Source organism: Bacillus rossius, chromosome 5 (genome assembly GCF_032445375.1).
Source record: "Bacillus rossius redtenbacheri isolate Brsri chromosome 5, Brsri_v3, whole genome shotgun sequence".
Classification (NCBI taxonomy): Eukaryota; Metazoa; Arthropoda; class Insecta; order Phasmatodea; family Bacillidae; genus Bacillus; species Bacillus rossius.
In genome coordinates this window covers 15,745,817-15,766,242 of record NC_086333.1, presented here as the reverse complement: position 1 = coordinate 15,766,242, position 20,426 = coordinate 15,745,817, and the positions used below count along the sequence as shown (strand labels likewise).

The following is a 20,426-nucleotide window of genomic DNA, read 5'->3' as shown; positions in this document are numbered from 1 at the left end:
GCAGACGGTGGAATTTTTCCGCCGACTGCTTCGGCTATGTCCGGTACAGTTCGGCATGGCAGGTGGCGATGTCGCGTTTCAGTCGGCGGTCGTCTCTCGGGGCGCGCGCATATCTACTGCGGGCTGTTGGCTGGCAGTGCGTGGGGGATTTGTGGGCGTACGATGATATTACACTCCCACTTAGTATATAAGTAATGTAGAGTAGGTATTTTTCTATCAGAATAATGTAAGTCAATCATTATTTTTCAAAAATAATGTATTTAAAAAAAATGTCAATTTTTCTACCTGTGGAATAGTCAATGTTCAGTTAAGAAAACTACTTAAATAGCACCATTTTGTACCTTGAAATCCATATTTTCCCGGCGGAGGGCCACCAGACCCCCCCCCCCCCAACCTCATCATGTTTTGGTGTGAACGGAGTTATTGCTTCCCCTCATGTAAACCTCACGCCTCGCCACTGATATATATACACTCCATCGTGTCCTACCTAAATCCCGTGCTCAATAATATAAAATCTTACGTTAACCTATGTGTACTAGCGAGTATGTTTAATAACTGTAATAATATGTATCAGAAAAGTATTTTTATATTTCAATAAAACACATTTGTGTGTCTTACACAGATTGTTATTACATACGTATTATTATTATTAAATGTAAGGAATTATGTGTATTTAATGTCATATATGTGTATGTGTTCCAGACATAAATTTATGTTTATTAAAAATTCAATAATACACTCGTATTTGTGGGTACGATATATATATATCTCTTTATATATATATATTTCTTGTGTGCGTGTGTATGTCACTGAACTCCTCCTAGACGGCTGGACCGATTTTCATGAAATTTTGTGTGTGAGTTCACGGGGATTCGAGGATGGTTTAGATTCACAATTGGATATTTTATCTCGATTCTGAGTTAAGAAAAAACTAAAGAAACACGCTTTAAAAGCAAAAAAACTAAGCATTGTTGATAATTAGCCTCCATGGCAATGGGCTTTTGCATTGTTGTTGCCTTCTGCGTAAACATGGGAAAGGTTTTTGGTAACGGCAGTGGCGTGCCCAAGAGGAGGGGTATGTATAATGAGAAGATACAAAATGTCCATCGTAGAAATACTTACCGCCATATGTACATTTGGGCAGGACAATGTCTGTCGGGTCCGCTAGAAAGATATAAAGAGATATATATGTAGAAAGATATATAGAGATAGAGATATAAATAGAAAGATAGAGAGAGTTATAGAGATATACATAGAGAGATAGAGAATTAGAGAGATAAAGAGAGATGCTTAGTATACGTTTAAAAAATTACAAAAACAAATTGATTGAGGCATTGCAACGCATGCCGGGCATTATCTAGTATCAATATATATACACACGTTGATAATCTATTATATTCAACACATATTATTTGATTTTGTAGTTCCACCCTTTCTTTCAACAGTGTACAATAGTCTGAATTAATATATACTATTGATTCTTGCAACAATTACTTTAAAAGCTCCGTTTCTCAATGCTTGTTCATAAAACACATTTGTTTTCTAAATAAAACATGAGAGTGTTCTGACGGTTGGTTACGAAAAATAGCTAGGAGAAAGCTGTTTATTTTATTCCTAGGGTCAGCACAGCAAGTTCCATAACAGCACTGGTGAGGCGCAACTGTACACACAGATATCTCGCCGGAACGCAACAAGGCACGAGCGATGAAGGACTCCTTCGAATTAAAGACAAACGCGGTAAGTGTTCTTTTTAACGAGTGTACGTGTGCAGTCGGAACTTCAGACTCTGGCATCTACGAGACTAAAAGCAACGGAGACCATCTACGTAGTCTATAACAGTAGTTTATATTGGTATGTCCGGCGCTGGAGCTGGAGCGTGGATTGGATTTCTCGGTCCGCCATCTTGGTTTGTGACATCACGGCGGCCATCTTGGAGGCAAAAATTCAACATAACTACTCAAGAATGATTCAAAAATCTAAAATATACTACAAAAAATCCCTATTTAGAGGTAAAAATTCCCTTTTCGAGGGAAAAATTTCTGTTATAATACACAAAAATTTATATAGCTTGAAATGCCCTAAAACCTTTTTAAGACTCCTAAAAGCCAAATGTAAAGTTTATATCGTGACTTTTGACCTGGACCTTAACCCCGGCAGCCATTTTGGATGACGTCACGGATACCATCTTCGAGGATATTGTTTTCTAGAATGTTCCTCCATTTGGTTTTCTAAAACGTTCTGTCATCTTGGAAACCGCCATTTTAAATTCTGACCCGTCGTATTGAAATTCCTTAATTAATATTTAAAAAAAATTGAAATTGATAAAAAAATATTTAATATATTTTTAAAAACGCCCTTACGTCACGAAGCTTGAAGTACTTTGTTGCAAACTATTGAAGCCCAAAACAAAATGACAGTGGGTCCTTCCTCCACAAAGGCTGCTGGCAAACTGACCTCTCACAACGACTACCAAGGCCAATATAACGCCAAAAATTATGGCAACCATTTTGGACCACCATTTTATTTTCATCTGCTAGAGATCACTGCTGCCACATTAACTTTAATTTTTTCACACTATAATGCAGGAGTATTTATAATCAGAACGTCGTGGAACCCATAATATTGTCAGTCATCTTGACTGCCATCTTGAATTTCTGTAATTATTGAGCTATAAATTCGGGAAAAAATCCAATAATCATCAAAAAAAATCACTCATTAATATATTGTTATACTCAATAGGTTTCCGTAATTGGTTCAAATCTTGGTTAGTTATAAGATTACTTAATGTTTAAATTAATTAATTATTATTCTTCCCATTACCATACGTCAATTTTATTATTATTATTATTATTATTATTATCATTCAGTCACACTACGAAAAATTATTTAAAAGACTACTGTAACACTAAATAAATATGTTACTCGAATTAATCATACCTACCATTCAGGACATAGGTATTCGAAGTAGTATAGAAAAGTATTTTCTGGCTGTGGCTTCGGCTTGAGGAGCCGGAGCCAGGTCCACCATCTTGGATTGAGATGTCACGGTGGCCATCTTGGACGACCTTGACCTTGACACCGGCGGCCATTTTGGATCCACCATCTGGTATCCGCAATTTTATTTCTGAAATTTTCCACTATTTTGAAATCCGCCATTTGAATCGAATGCCCCACTTCCTAATATTGCCTATTTGTTACGGTCGCCATCCAAAAAAATCCGTAATGTTCATGCTAGAACGTCGTGAAAAATTTTAAAATTCATAAAAAAATATTATTTATCAATTCTTCATAAAATTTTAACTAAGAAACGCACTTACGTTCATAGTTGGAACCTGGCGAGGGCAAAAATAAAAACAAGACGACACATCTTCCTCCACAGAAGCCACTGGAAGACTGACCTCCCACCACTAAGACCAATATATATATATATATATATATATATATCGCCAGCTAGTATGACTTCACATGCGCCATCTTGTTTTCGTCTGCTGAAGGCCATCAACTTGTTCTCGTCTGCTAGAGTGCGCTACCATCAAGCTAGTTTAATTTTTAACCCACCAGAGTGCAGTAATAATTTGTAATTACTTTGGTACCCGCCATCTTGAAATTTGAAAGCCATCTTGGAAATCTGTTTTTATTTATCTATAAATTCGGGAAAAATTCCAAAATTCATTAAAATAATCTGCATTCAATTAACTGATTGATTATATCGATTCATGTCCTTAGTTAGATCCATAAGTGATGCAAAAAAATTAATTTTATGTAAAAAATAATTTCAATAAAATATGGTGAAAAGTCCTGAAAGAGGCTTAAGTTCCTCATATATCAGCCTCCTATAAGCCGCTATAACCATTATCTTGGAAATTTGTATTTGTTGAACTAGGAATTCGGGGAAAATTCCAAATATCATCGACAAAATTACTTATTAATCTACTGATTGAATTGATGGATTCCTGTCCTTGCTTCGATCCTTGACCAAAGCAAATATTTTAATTTTATGTAAAAATTCTTATTTAATAAATCATGTTCAAAATCATAAAAGCAGCATAGGTCCCTAGTCTACCAGCCTTCAATAAATCATTATGTCTGCCATTTTAGAAATTTGTTTTTTTTTTGACCTAGAAATTCGAAAAAAATTACACAATTCATCAAAAAATTCACTTATTAAAAAAATGATTGGCGTGATAGATTTACATCTTTGGTTTAATTATCGGCCAGTGATAAGGTTACAAAAAGCTTAAAATAAATATTATATTCTGTTTCCCATCATTTTATATGGAGTTTATTAACCATTCATTCTAAGAAAAACAACTCTCAACAATATAACTGTCCAACGAATTGAATTCTTTGTCGCTATGCCTAACATGGAAGTCTAATTTTTCGATACTTAGAATATATTCCGACCAGTTCATGTAAATTTGTATACATATAGGCCAAGCGTCTTCGGACCTCGAGATCAATACATGATCAATGCCAATTGTATAGAGCAAACTTTCCGAACCGTATGCCCATTTTCGTCGATAGCTAATAACATATATCAAACAGTAAAGACAAAGTCTTCGAACTGTCAAACCTTAAGTATCGATAAAATCAATCACAAGCATTTTGACCATTATTTCATGTTTTAATCTTACACGAGGACCAAAAATCAATGAAATAAAAAAAGAGGTTTTGGACTAGTAAATATTCAGAGCTGCTAACGAGGTACTACAGATTTGAATACGCGCATTAAATGAAACGACACACATTGAACAAAAGAAAAGAAGACACTGGACACACAGTACACACACTGGACCCACTACACACACTAGACACACTACACACACAGTACACACAGTTTACACTGAACATACAGAACAGACAGTACATACAATTCAGACAGTACACACAGTACACGGAATGTACACACCGTAGAAACGGAATGAACACATAGTACACACACATACACAATAAACACACAGTAAAAACATGAACACACGGTACACACATGGACCCACAATACTCACACACACACAGGACATGCAATGGACATGTAATGTAGACAATTGAACATGCAGTAGCGTGAAGTAAGGCCTGGAAATCATAATTAGTGAAATAACAACAATCACTTTTAAAATTTTCAATAAATAATTTATACAAATGCAGGTAAAAAAACACATTATAGTATGTTTTCAGCTTCCTTCGGTTCTTTGAATATAAAGGCTACTTTCTTTTATGTGCAATTATTTTCCTGCACAAAGCGAAGCATGTAGAAGTCTTAACTTGTAAACAAATATGTTAGGATCTTCCCGTGATTTGGAAATTAATCTCTTCTGCTGACATCTTCCATGAATGTAAATTATAAATACTTTTAATATCACTTTTGTCTTCGTAATAATCGTAAGCTTTATCAGAATAATTTATTTTATTACAACGTTTCCATCGTTTTGGTCTCAGTACACCATCAAAGTCTTCGATCTTGCATGCTTTGGGTGCTTCAGCACAGACTTTGATTGAGTCACCAGCTTCAAAGTCACTGTGGTAATTTCCATAGAAGACAATGTGAGGCGTACAGGCCAAGCATCTCCTAACCACGAGGCCATCGTCGTTTTCGATATTTACATTCATTTCAAACAACCCATGAACATTGTCAGCGATGTAGACCAGTGTTTCCGATCAACAATGCATTCTTCGTCGATACTTGTCATAACTTTCAAACAAATAGGTATGGCATAATCAAGCACACAAGAAAAAGAGGCTCCGAACTATCAGAACTACAGTATGGATACAATATATTACAAGCAAATATACCAACTAAGAAGGTTTTCCACTTACTATAGGACCAAGAATCCCTGAAGTATGTTTTATGCTTGCTACAGTACCACAAGATATTTTGAACCAATAAATAATCAGTCCTGACTACTGCCTTTACTATGCACGTTTAATAACTAAGACGCATATTTGGACGAACATTCAACTCGGTAGGATACGATTACAGAATTTAGTAGGAATTGAACCCATCAATATGACACAATCAGTAGAATACAATAGGAGGATATAATGGAATATGATCCCACCAGAAGTATAAGATACCATCATTAGTATACGATCCCACCAGTAGGATACGACCAGGAGGATACGATCGCAGGATAGGTACCATGGGATACGATCCCATAACTAGGATATGGACTGTAAGATACGATCACAGGATTCGTTCCATCAGTAGGGTACGATACCATTAGTAGGGTATGATCGGTAGGGTACGATCGGTAGGATACGATTGGCAGTATATGATCACAGGATATGGTAGGATATGATCAAATCAGTAGGACGTGATCTCATCAGTAGGATACAATTCCACCAGTACGGTACGATCGGCAAAATACTTTAACAGGATATGGTAAAATACGATCCTCATAATAGGATATAATCGGTAGGATACGATCGCAGGATACGGTAGGATATGATTGAGAGGATACAATTAACATAACACGTTAGGATCTGGCTCCATCTTCTTCTTTCGAACACTGACATTTTACAACATCGTGTTTGAATTATAAAATACTTATGTTAACTCGGTGAACCAGGTGTGCTAATTTCTAATATTCAGTATGGATGTTTTAGTCACCAAAAACTATTGTGTATGGATGTAAGGATATTGTTAAATAAAAAAATATATTTATTTTCTTATTTTATTTTATTTTTAAATAAGTTTAAATCAGATTAAAAATAATTTTTAAGTTTTTATTTCATGAATCTCGCTTCTCTAAGGTCTAAAAAGCATGGAGAATATCTCATCTGTACAAATATTCTTCTGCACGGAGAGAAGCAATAAAATGTCAAATAATCCATTTAGATCGTCCCTCGATGTGTAATATGGCTCTTCTGTGGTTACTTTCATCTTCTTTATGCCTTTAATGTATAAATATTAAAAATATTCTCTACAGTCTGCTGTTTTATCGCCGATATCAAAGTCACTATCATCATCATCTTAGATATCAGAATCATTAACATGAGTAAGATCATTTCCATTATTTTTATCATGACGTTTCCTAATTTTTTGTCTTGGCAGCTTCACATTCTTCTATATTATTATTTTTTTTATCTTTTGTTAAGATGTTGTCATGTTTTCCAGGATTATTATTTAATCCTTAAATTTGAGTAACAGACTATTCAACAAAGAATTATTTAGGAAGGTTAGTCGGCGAGGAAAGTGGCAAATACAGTGGCGCGGGTGGTTCTTATATATGTATATAAAATTAATAGAAAATAAATAAGGGGGAATCTATAATGTAGGATCTATACCTTCCTAGGGGGAACATCAGCTCTTTGAAAGCTCTCTTGGCGTAGTCATGCAAGAGGTATTGACTCAACAGTTATTCTTGAAGGTCCAGGTTCAGCATCCAGTACATGATGTCTGGTAAAAGATTAGATCAAGGGCATTTATTAAAAATAATAATAAAACTTATTTTAAAAAATTAACTTCTATTTTAATTATCGAAATAAACTTATAAGAGGTTTCACGTGAGTCTTTCAGTTACATTTACACTGGGAATAGCTAAAATTAGGAGACCAGGAATTCCTTCTTCGTTAACTAATCACACTTATCGTAGCCGCCAACATAAAACAGAGAGTATCAAAACCTTTACCCTCAGTATCTCTAGCTATCATTAAAAATAAGTTAACCGACTAATTCAGCTGGCGAATGTACTAGCCTGACCTACTGAGACATGTGCTCCCCTGTATCCACAGTCGCGAGCAGGAGCCCGAGCTCGCGGTGAGCCCGCTGGCTGGGTGGGCCCACGTGGCTGGCTGGGCCCCACGTGGCTGGCTGGGCCCCACGTGGCTGGGTGGGCCCCACGTGGCTCGAGCACCGAGGAACCGAGCGACCCAGAAGCAGCAGCGCTGCCCCGCCGGTGTGCGGTGTCGGCACACCCACCGCGTGCAGCTGTGGCGACACACAGCCAGCCCGCGCCAACAAACACGCAGATGTAAAGTCGGCTACACCGAACATTCTGTAACGCGGCAATCCAATAAAGGCTAGTGGGTATGGATGGGATAGTTGTAAAAAAAATGCGTTATTAATTCTTGAATTGTTATGGTCGAAAAGAGAATAGCTGTAACTCAACACCCTGCGCAGTTCAAGAGCTGGACTCTGCAGTGGCACTCTCGGCCAGGTGCGTGCTATTGGCTGTCCAGCGACGGGTGGTACTGGGGCCGGACTCTGCTTGCCTCCTAGGGCATTATCACGTCAACACTAGGTACATGGCAGCTTTCGTTTGATAAATTACTCTAACTTCTATATAACACCACTTTTATCTTATTTCATTAGCCATAAAGAATTTTAAATCAAACTACGTGTTCCCAGAAAAAAAAACTCACATTTCTCTGCTTTCATTTAAATTCTGACTACCTTAAAAAAATATTTTATTTTCATTGACTTTTTTTCACTTATATTCTCCTGTCCTGATAAATAACTGTGTTTCATTGTACAGTCTCAACACTTTCAAGAATTATTTTATGTGAAACTAGTGACTTGACCACACGTTCTGTGCTTACTTTCACAGTGAACCTGTCTTAGTCTCAAAGAGCCGCACAAAAATGAAACCTGTTTTCTGCAACGTCTTAAAATTCTCAATCTATAAAGGACAACAAAACACACCTTTATTCTCTACTTGGGTATTCTAACCCATTCACAAAATATTTATTAATTTATTGGCAGCTAGATAAACTGATCATCACTTGTAAGGTCTAACTGATTTTATGCTCGCTACTCACAGCTTTCAGTGTCTCTAATACTAGTCGTTACCAACCAGACACGACGCTCCATAAAAATTGACAAGGTCTACTGCCTCTCACTTGTACTTAAAAAAAAATCCCTGTCAACTGTATATGGGGTTCTCCAAACCCACACCACGAAGACAGCCCAAACTTTTCTCAAATGGACCTGCAAAATATATATTCTTCTAATTACCCGGGTATCCATCCAAACAAAAGTTTCTTTCATTGATACACCTTTTTTTTTAATTCCAAATTATTCTCTGTTACTTTCATTCTACTCTGTTTTCTCCCGGTTAAATAATTAGTTGAACAGACAGCGTACGTAATAGAAACAAACACGAGACATGTTGCTGCACGTGGGTCCGCCATCTTTGTGTCGCGTTTCCGTTCGTCGACTTCCGTTCCATTTTCACGAAATCACTCCTATCTAATGCCGCATGCCCAGAACACATAACGTCCCTCTTTAAACTAAACACTTGCACACATTTCCGCTTGACCTGAAACAAAATTTAAAATGCATCATCGTCAGCCAACCGTCGCTGCGTGTTTGTAACAACTAAACGTTTTGTTTTTTAAAGAACGACACTTCACATTAATTTTACACTCATTCCTGAATTAAATAACAATATAAATGATAATATTTACTACTGTAATGATACTATCTATACTATAATAAAAATGTAGAACCTTCATGTCTGTACATTGAAAATATTTGGCATAACTTATTGCGGGTGATGTAGGGAGTGTTACAGAATACAACAAGTCTACTTTGAAAAAAACTTTGTCAGTAGTATATAAAAGGGGCTCCGGGCACAGGTTCCAGGTTGAAGATTCAGGATGGGATCAATAACCGACCGCCCTGACGTCACGGCGTCAATTTTTGGTGTCAAATTTCATTAAAATTCTTCAAATATTCCTCAAAATTTTTACAAATTTCCTTATTTCGAGGAAAAAATTTACGTTTTGAGGGAAAATTTCCTAATTTTGTACAAGAAAAAGTTTAAAAATTCTAAATGTTCCTAAAGCGGCTTATATTCCCCATAACCAAGCCGCCCTAAGACGCTGGTGGCGCCATTGTTGCACTTTTCGTTACGGCATCTTTCTTGAAAATCCGTAAATATTAACCCATTTTAACGGAAAAAATTCAAAATTAATAAAAAATAAATTTGATTTAATTTTGATAAAAATCGTACTTGCATGTTGAAGTCCTCGATTCGAACCCAACGAAATCATTCGATTAAAAATGGCGACGGATCATTCTTCCATGGAAGCCAACAACAGACTGACCTTCCACCACTAATTTCAAGGTAGTTATTACGTCAGTAATTTAGAAGTCATGACGGCCATCTTGTTTTCACCTGCTGGAGGCCGCCATCTTGGAACCGAAATATTGTGTTCGTCTGCTAGAATGCACTACCGACAAATTAGATTAATTTTTACCGACCAATTAGTTTAATTTTTATCCGTTGAGTGCAGTAGTATACCGGAGCATCCGCCATCTTGTCGAACATCGTGTCGCCATATTCAAATTCTGTAATTATTAAGATAGAAATTCAGAAAAAATATTCTAAAAGTCATAAAAAACTTGTAAATTTACTGACTGATATGATTAATATCTGTCCTCGGTTCTATCCTCGCTTTGAAGCAATAAAATATAATTTAATTAAAAATACTTAAAATAATTTCAGGTTAAAAAAATAAAAATTAATAAAATTTTTATTATATAATTTGTAATCTACTACAAAACACTTGTTAAAGTTAGCAATCTAATAAAAATTTAGTTCTGCATTGGCTGGAACTCACTGACTCTCAGCTCCAATCGGTTCATTGAGAACAAAGACTAGCCAGATCCTAAACTGACATAGTCATACTCTTCCTGACAGAGTTTCTCTATACTGCATTTACCAAACTGCTGTACATCATCAGAAGTGTAAATTGTAGCAAACTTTGTCTTAAAAGCAGAATTATTCTCTTATTCCTGAACGGATACGGTTTACCATAAACACAGTCCAACCACAAGTTATATTATATTTTAATGGTTCGTATGTTGCCACTTCATCAGTAGGCTGATTGATAATGTTCTTCTTGCTATCGTCAAGATAAGTAGAAATGTCTTTCGACTCACTAAACGCATTTAGATGATTCACGAAATGTAGATTTCACCAAGTGGAATCTATTATCATTTACTTGTAATGCACCAAGCACAGTCTTGGGTTTAGTATCATGTTCAGACGTCCTCGAAATCAGTTTGCTGAACATCCACTGGTGTGTTACTGCGCATACGAGTCTACAACCTAAACTGAAGAAACGAAATATCTCACATAGTTCCAAGGTAGGCACACAGACTTCACCTTTACAGTTTTTCGCTTGTCGTCCAAAACTGTCAATACCAGTAAACCAAACATGTTACTCATCACAGCGGAACTTTATACGAGAAAGATTCTCCATGCATTTACTCCTCTTGTGTCAAGGCCATTTTATGAGAATGCGAGACCTGGGGCAACAATATTCGGAGGCCACCCCCCTTTTTTTTTATTGTAGTGATAATTTTCAGATATGAAAAACTCAAATTTGCATTGACATGTATTTATGTAATAACTAACATAAAAAATGACAAGAAGTACCATAATGAAATGCAGCCTGTATACGCAGAAATATGAAACATAGTTATGCAGGGAAAACAAAATAATCTATAACAACAAATTTTCTAGTTGAAATGGAGTAATATTTCATAGACAACACCCACCTCCAATATTTCTCTGCTTCATTAACGAAAGTCTTAAATCGTTCTCAAATATTTACACAATTTTATGAGTTGCAGATCCCGACCATTCAAAATTACATATTTATTAACTCACTTTGCAATAAACTTCTTCCTTGCCTTTTTAGCAGCAAACAAGATAATGAGACCATCAAATTAAATGCTGTTCACAAGATCTTGTTCTGTAGAAATCACCGCTAACGAGTTTAATCTCTCTTGTGACATGGTAGATCGGAATTGATTATTCATAACTGACAGTTTTGAAAATGATCGTTCACTTTCACAGTTTGTGATTGGTAGTGTCAAATACAAGCGCAGTACTATTGATACATATGGAAATACATCAATTATATCACTGTTATATAAGTGCTGAAAAACATTTTGTGGAGTGAATGATGTAACACTGTCTTCAACTTATTGTTGCTCTCTGAGAAATGATGATATTCATTTGTAATAACAGGCTGCAGATCCTTTATGTATTTTCTGACCAACTCGGTAGCACTAGATTTGAGTTCATCTTCACTTTCTGTAGTTAAGTTATAAAGAAACCCAAATGTTGAGGCAATATCTTTGTAGGAAGCAGCTCTCTTCTCCAGTCCCATGCGGAGCTTATCAGCAATGCATAGAAATGTGGAAATTCTGAAATTCTCGTGGTATGTTACATCAGTTGAAAGTTCGTCTTTTCCATCCAAAAACCTTTTATGTTTGGAAGATCTAGTATCTACAAAAGTTTGTAACACATGGTTGCTTAGTTGTGTTGCTTTAACTTCAATTTCATCAAAATTATTTCGCAAATCGGAAACAAAATCTTTCAAATAATTCATCAGTTGTTGACCAGTTATGACATCGAGTCAAGGCTTCTGTAGATGCTTGGTTACTGCACCGAATCTTTCCATAATGTCGTACCAAAATACGGCCATAAAAGCAAATTCTAAATATTGCAGTTTCTTCATGAGGGAGTTCACTTCCATTCTTGTGACTTGCGTTTCATTTTCGTCGTTGAACATATCATTAAATGCACAGGAAATCTCATCATAATGAATTACGAGAGTTTTCAATGCATCTTCTTTGCATGACCACCTTGTTTCCGACAAGCTCTTTACAGTGATTTTTGGCTTTCCGATATTTCCTGTGCTTTCCGAAATAACTCCTTCAAGAACTGACCACCTGTGAGTGTAAGCAGCGAAAAATGAGTACAGCTTTCCTAAAAACAGAAACAGTTTTGTTGCATGAATACATTCACCAACACTGTTTTTTCCTACTAAGTTTACTGAATGTGCTGCACGTGGAACATAGAGCACAGAGCTGTTTATTGATTTAATGTGCGCTTGTAGGCCCTCGTATTTTTCTGACATGTTGGCTGCATTATCATAGCTCTGACCTCGGCAATCCTGGATATCAATGGTGTTGTCTTTTAGAGTACAGATTACAACTTCACTTAAATTTCTTCCTGTGTGGCTGTAAATTGGAATGAAACACAAAAAACTTTCCAAAATGTTACCGTTAAGGCAGTATCTAAATATAAAAGATAACTGATCTGTATGGGAAACATCAGGTGTAGAATCAACTATCAGTGAATAATATTTGGCCGTCTAATATCATTTAGCATGTGTTTCCGAACTTCGTTGCCCATTAGCTCAATGAATTCTTCACATATATCAGAAGAAAGATACAATACATGAACTTTTCCTTTGTTCCCATGTATCCTTGTATGTTCTTGTAAAAAAGGATCAAACTGAGCAAGGAGTTCCAAAATTCCTAGGTAATTACCATTACGAGGTGATCCAAGCATCTGATTATCACCACGAAAAGGAAGACCACGACTGCACAAAAATTTACAACTGCCACTACTCTAACAAGAACATTCTTCCAGTAATTTGTCTCAGTAGTCACTTGTGCATCTAAATGTGATGAAATTGACATTTTCTTATTTTTTCTTGAAACCCATTTTAAAGAACATGCTTTGTGTTCAATACTGTTTTCATTTTCCTTTAATTTTTCTTCTGTTTTCTTCCAATTAGAAAAACCATTTACAAATTTTGATAGTTTACAATTACTGAAAAAATTGCACGCAAAGCAAAACACATTTGCCGTACATTTATAGTACAATAACCATTTTCTCTCCTGTCGCTCTCCATTTTCAAGAACTCTCACAAATGCAGATGTTGTTAGTTTACGAGTACATTTTGGATATTGCCTAGCAGAAGCTATGTAGTCTCCATCATTATTACTAAAAAAAGTTTGGCCCCTTATCAATACAATAACTAATCATTTCGTCAGTGATATTGCCAGGCCATACCGCAGGATCTTGCTGGATTTCTTCTATTAACACTGCACTATCAAACTCTACACTTCTTTCAGTCCTAGCACAGTTTCTAGAAGTTATGGGAATTTCTGGAGTTGTGTTAATGAGATAACAATTATCTATTTTAGTTACTTCTGTGTTTTCTTTAACTTTATTAGAGCTTGAAAGTGGTAAGTCAAAGGCAACTTACCATCACAATCACACGGTTCTAGTGTTTGAGGAATTTCATGATTCTTTGTGAAGAAGGCTGTAAGTTTTGGAAGTTTGTTTATTTCTTCTTGTTCTCTTCTTTTTGCTTTACGTTTGAAAGCACCACTAACAAATTTACGTACACTCATTTTGCGACATTATTATAAAACACAACAAATTCGCAATTATTATCAAACTAAAACTCTGGTGTAGTATCAAGGTCTGTTTACATTATTCCCGCCTGATGGACTTTTCTATTGTTGAACACAACTACCAACATGAACATCATAAACAAGTTCGTATGATTCATAAACCAACAAAATCATTAAAATAAATAAAATCATTACTGCAGAAACAAAATTAATAGCTTTCAAATCTCACTAAAAACATATTTAGTTGCACAAATAGATTAAAACAGGGATATTGATTGTTGTTCATCAATCGTACATTAAGAAGTTTTACGCGTACAAATTACATGACATCTGTTGGAACTAAAACGAATCACACATCACATTAATCAACCTCTCGAATCGAACAATTGCACCCGTAGCGCCACAATCGCTGTTGTGGTATGTAATGAATCCGCTCGCTTTGTCCTCACCACCAGTGGCGAGGCGTGAGGTTTACGTGAGGAGAAGCAACAACTACCACGTATTTTTACAGCCAATCCCCTCCTCGAACCTTTGTACCATGCCACCCCCCTTCCGAAAGGAAACTACTGCGGCAGCCTTCCTGCTGAAAGCGGTCCTACCAGCGTTTATAAACCATGCAATGCTTCTAAAACAGCGTGTTTTTTGTGTCAACGAGTTCTTTTCTTATAGCGCACAGCGCACAGTATTGGGTCCCAAGAAAATAGTGTAAAAAATACATACACCTAACTGCACGAGCCAAAGTAAAATACTATTCTGAATAAAATATTTATTTAAAAAATACAATGTCTGGAAACTGCCTGGGCAGGCACTGCTTGCCTTGCTTGCCCTGACAAGACGCCACTTCTCACCACAGTAGTTATCGGTGACCGGCGTCGATGTCGGTGACTTACTCAGTAGTTATAAATAAAACCATACAAATTACAGTACGGTGTGGTTTTATTGTGGAAGCATGCTTTACAAAACTAAATAAATAGGTATCTAAATTTAAAGACAAGTTATTATTACGCCAGATATAAAATGGGAATTCACTTTAAATAGTGATATATATTTTTTAATAAAATTTGAGGCCCCCTAGAATGTGAGGCCCGGGGCAAATGCCCCTTTTGCCCCCCCCCCCCCCTAGACGCGGCCCTGTCTTGTGTCTTCGTGCATCACGGACCAATGTAAACGAAATATCGCAATAGCTGCAGGGATGTTTAGTCGATGAAGGCGAACATTTCAGCCCCGCACCGGATGCTGATACAACTGCTGTACTACCAATTCCCGGGGTACACTTAAGGGCGTCGATACATCACTGTTAAAGCCAAACCTTTGATTTCTGCCGAACAGCAGGGCCGTTGCTTAACTTCAACTGTTTTTTTTAACTTACTATTTCTTGTAAATTGCTTACAACACATTTACAGCCAAACATATTCCGAGAAAGATTATTAGCAAATTCTCTCTTCTCGGGTCGTGGAATATTACTGTTGTTCCAGAAAATATTGTCACAGTAATGACATCAATTCTGGGAAGACGCCGATGCCCCTTCAGTGGTCATTGTTGATGCTATTGGTACTGCAGTCATTGAAGTCTCCATCGACGGCTAAACACCAATCGTCAAGGTTTCCTCTGCAGTTATTAAAGTTCCCTCTGCTGTTGTAGTCACGCCTTTTGAAGTCTCCTCTAGTGTCGTTGGTGACGATGATACATATTCCATCGGAATCTGCAAGGTCGCTGACGAGACATCCGATGGCGATAGTACACATTCCATCAAGGTCTTCGTGGTTGTCGTCGTCGATAAAAACGGGATCTGTGTTGACGTTGACGTCGCCACCATCTGGGTCTGCTCCATCGATGGTAGACCATTCATCAAGGTTGACATTGGAACAGCTACTAAATATCAGATAAAATACTGAAAAGAGAGCCTATTCGATATGCACAGCTGTCAGGGGAGGACTGAAGGGCCTTATCGTCTGGGGCTTGCTTATATACACGCGACCGCCGGAATATTATACAAGTTGAACACAAACCATTAAAATTAATATGTGATTAAAAACATACAAAAAGTATGCACAATCGGAAGCACAATGAACGAAAAGGAAGAACTATCAGAAGCACAATCAAAAAAGGAAGGTCAATAAGAAGGACATTCAATATTAGGAAGCACATTTGTCAAAAAAAAGAAGCTCATTTGGAAGCAAATTTAACGAAAAGGACACTCATTTGTACGAAAATTCAACTTGGTAGGATACGATCTCGTCACATGGATACGATCTGGTCATAGGGTTATGATTTCGTAGCAGTCATACGATATTATCCCAAAATACGGGAGGATACAATGCCTCCAACAGTTTTTGGCTCCAACAGTCTTGGCTCAATCAGTCTTTGGCTCCAAATGTCATTAGCTCCAAAAGTAATTGACTCTAACAGACTGTGTCTCCAAACTTCATTGATTCCAACAGTTTTGGCTACAACAGTATTTGGCTCCAAAAATCATTGGCTCCAAATCTGATCGGCTCCAGTTGTCTTAGGCATAACTGCTCCAGCAATATATGGCTACAAGGTGACTTGACTACGAAATTACAAGACTACAAGACTATGGGTCAACAGGTCTATGAGACTTCGAGTCTAAGATGCTCCAAATAGCGACGAGACTACGAGCCTATGAAGTTACGAGACTACGAGGCTACATGGCAACAGTCTACGATACCACAGGGCTACTAGAATACAAGTCTACGAGGCAACGACACTTCGATTCTACAAGATTGCAACAGGCTACATTAGCTCCATTCATCAGCGAGAGTTAATTCATCTTATACAAATACTTGTTGCAAGTAGTCCCAATTCTTACAACAGTTGACGCCACATGCTGTGTTGTACTTTCAGTCGCTCTTTCATGCGGGATACGGGATTTTCACTCACGATTGAAAGAGAAGGAGGGCTTCGCTAGACATTAAGGAGAAAGAAGTTCGTCTTGCACGATAGCGTTTCTCAACTGTCTCAAGACATAGTAATCGCCTGAGTAATGAATCTATATTTTGCTTGACTTCCACCTCATAAAAAATATTGAAACTCGACAATCGTAAAGTCACGAACGTAAAATATTAACACCTATGTGACCTCAATCTGCTGAAATACGCAACATAAACATGAGCGTAGCCTCCCACACACTACTAAAATAAAACAAAAACTCGCCTTAAATATTTGAATAATGATAAATGTGAGAACAGATAATTGATATCGAGATCGGGTGTGGGCCGGGAAACCCCAGGTGCCCGCGAGCGGGGCTGACGGGTCCCGCCGCCGAAGCAGAGCGGCATTTCGCGCGCGCTCGAAGAAGAACTGCCCAACTTACACAGGGAGCACGTGGACGCTTCCCTCAGATGGTTTCATGTATTCTTGCTTCTTTTTCCTTTAATTAATTGTAAATTTTCACTTCTTTTTTCTGAGATTATGATCTAGACCTCAGGACATTATATATATATATATATATATATATATATATATATATATATATATATATATATATATATATATAACATATACTAAATATATGTATACTTCATAAATTAACTTACTTAATACTTTCTCTGTCTGTCAAACTCAACATGCTTGCGTCCTTCGGTTCAGCACACGATTTTTGAACAAATAAATACCACAGGAACCACCTTCCTTCAAAGCTTCGGAAACAAGAATACATCCGCTAGCAGATGTCGACATCGTCATCCCCTCCACTACATAATTTGTATGTAAACAACCTTATGACCTAGGTCAGTACCCCATGTCTGGGGGCATTGTTTTCCCATGCTGATCATTAACGCGTCAACCCCCCCCCCCCCCCAACTAGTTATGTTCTCAGTGTCTCTCGCTTCTTTTACTCAGATATTAACCAACAATTTCGCACTTATCTACAGATGCCTTCGAACATCTTCGTACATCAACAAACATCTTCGCATTAAACTTCACCCATATTTCCTAATTTTTGCATATCTCCACACTCATCGACAAAATTCCTCAGCTTCATTTTCGTAAATGCTTGCACAATTCGACACAAAGAGCATTAATTTTTGTTTGCAGGAAGTAAAATAGCAACCAACATACACCAACACACTGCCTTTATATCACTTTATCCATTATGCTTAGTCATTCAGCTGGCTACTTTGTTGCAGATAGCAGTCATTCGACTACACACACACACTTACGCAATATTTCTATTATGTTATCCCGTCAATCATTCCATATATCATACCTATCCATCCATCTTAGTATAGTATGTGCTTTCTATCATAGCATTATTCCTAGGTTTGCCATTTAGCACTATCATTAAGCTACACACACCTATACTCCGACATTTTACTAAAATCATAGGTTTGCATAGACATACGGCTACACAAAGAGCTACAAAGTACAGCAGATGCGGCTCCTCATGCTTCACATTTTTTAACTCACAATTACCCAAGACAACAAATAGTTAACATGGTTGCACCAGACTACACATTCCAGTACATTGCTACACATGCAAATGCATTTTCAGAGTGAAACTATCATAAATAATTTAGTTAGTTTCAAATGCAACGAACTATTATTTAGAATAATATGTGTTATATATGCAATAACTATATTTGATTTGGGATTTAGCATTCTGTTCAGCGGTCGCAAAAAGAAATTGTTTCGCTGTGTCTCAAGGTGGAGAGAACAAAATTTGTACGATCTATATTAGGTATGTGTATAAATAAATATATATTTATAAGTAGAGTAGGAAAGGAGATTCTGGCATGAGCTGGAGCGTGGTGTTGGTGGCGGTGTCTGCTACATTGGAACCTATATATACGAAGACTTCACGGCGGCTTTCTTGGGTAACCATAACCATAGGCGTGCGCAGGACTTCAGTTTTGGTGGTGCCATATTACACAACAGCCCTGTCATTCACGGACCCCGAGCCTAAAGCAGGGGGTCCGGGGATCCTCCCCCGGAAAAATTTGGATTTGAAAGCGCAAAATGGTGCTATTTAAGGTGTTTCCGAACAAAAACATTAAATACACAGATGTAAAAATTTTAACATTTTTTTATGACAAATTATGGCTTTGAACGTTATAATCACCAGGAAAACTACTAAACTATTTACAGTTTTAAGCTTTGTTGAGCCATAAAGTAAATTGCACAAATGTTTTGGTCGGAATTCATGCTGGTGGCTTTGAAAAACCGTACTTACATGTTTTCTGAAGACGCCAAATAAATGCTAGAAAAAACATTCTCAAATGTTAAGTTTTAAAATCAACAAATCAAGGGAGTTTTTGTAACATACCTTAAATATGTAAAACTTTAAAATAATAAAATACACAAATAAGAGTGGGCAAAAGTTTTAACTTTTGGAATACAACAAAAATGTTTTGTCGGCGACTGCATATGTCATCGAGTAAGCCTATCCTTTTAACTAACTGAACTCTCTCTCTTTTTTTAAAATAAACCCTGGCGGACGGCGGCTATTATTCCGTGCGCCTGCCGAGTGGAGTGAACAGTGGACACCGAGCGCGCATTCTATGTAATTCGAGGAGAACTATGAGAAGTATTTACATTTCAGAAGTTTCGTAGCCGCGGCCCGCGTGTACAACACAAGTAATTGTAACTGGCTTGTTTCCGTGTGTATAGTTGGTTCGATTGATAATTGATATACTGATAGTGTTATGAGCACATATATTATGTAACTCGACACGATTGGAAAACATATTTTTTTTGGAAATAATACGGATTTTTGTAAGTATGTATTATTTCTGCTTGTAAAAAAACAAAATAACGTTAACCCTAATGGTGGTGCCAAGGCACCTGTGGCACCTACCGTGCGCACGCCTATGACCATAACCTTTAACTTTGATCTTACCCTGGCCGACATCTGATATTCTGCCATCTTGTAATCGAGCGCCCCAATCCCTAACATTGCACCTTTCGTTAAGTAAGATATCTTGTATGTGTATGATGTCATCGTTGAACTTTTAGTTACAGCCGCCATCTTGGATTTTAGAAAGTTGCAATTATTGTTATGGCCACGACCTTGATTTCTAATAACATATCGCCTTCTTGGCGCTGATGTCACAACCACCGTTGTAGATTCTGACGGCATGACCTCTATTTTGTTTTCGTTGAAATCATGGCAGCCATATTATTTTTTTTTGTTCTGCTGAAGCCACCATTTTGGATTCCATAATCTTTGTTTTTTTGGTGTTTGTTAATAGATAGCGTCAGCATCCCTCTGTATCATGTACATAAGGTCGATTTTACATGA

General features: G+C 37.1%; 1 protein-coding gene across 5 annotated transcripts in view; it reads left to right on the top strand.

The window, feature by feature from the left end:
- LOC134531609 (sodium-dependent nutrient amino acid transporter 1-like) overlaps positions 1-20,426 on the top strand; it is a 357,424-nt gene that overhangs the window by 81,861 nt on the left and 255,137 nt on the right. For all 5 annotated transcript variants that reach the window (XM_063367357.1, XM_063367354.1, XM_063367356.1 and 2 more), the window contains exon 2: positions 1,619-1,737. In XM_063367357.1, coding sequence (XP_063223427.1) covers positions 1,705-1,737 — 33 coding nt within the window. In that variant the 5' untranslated portion in view covers positions 1,619-1,704. The remainder of the gene's footprint in view (positions 1-1,618; positions 1,738-20,426) is intronic.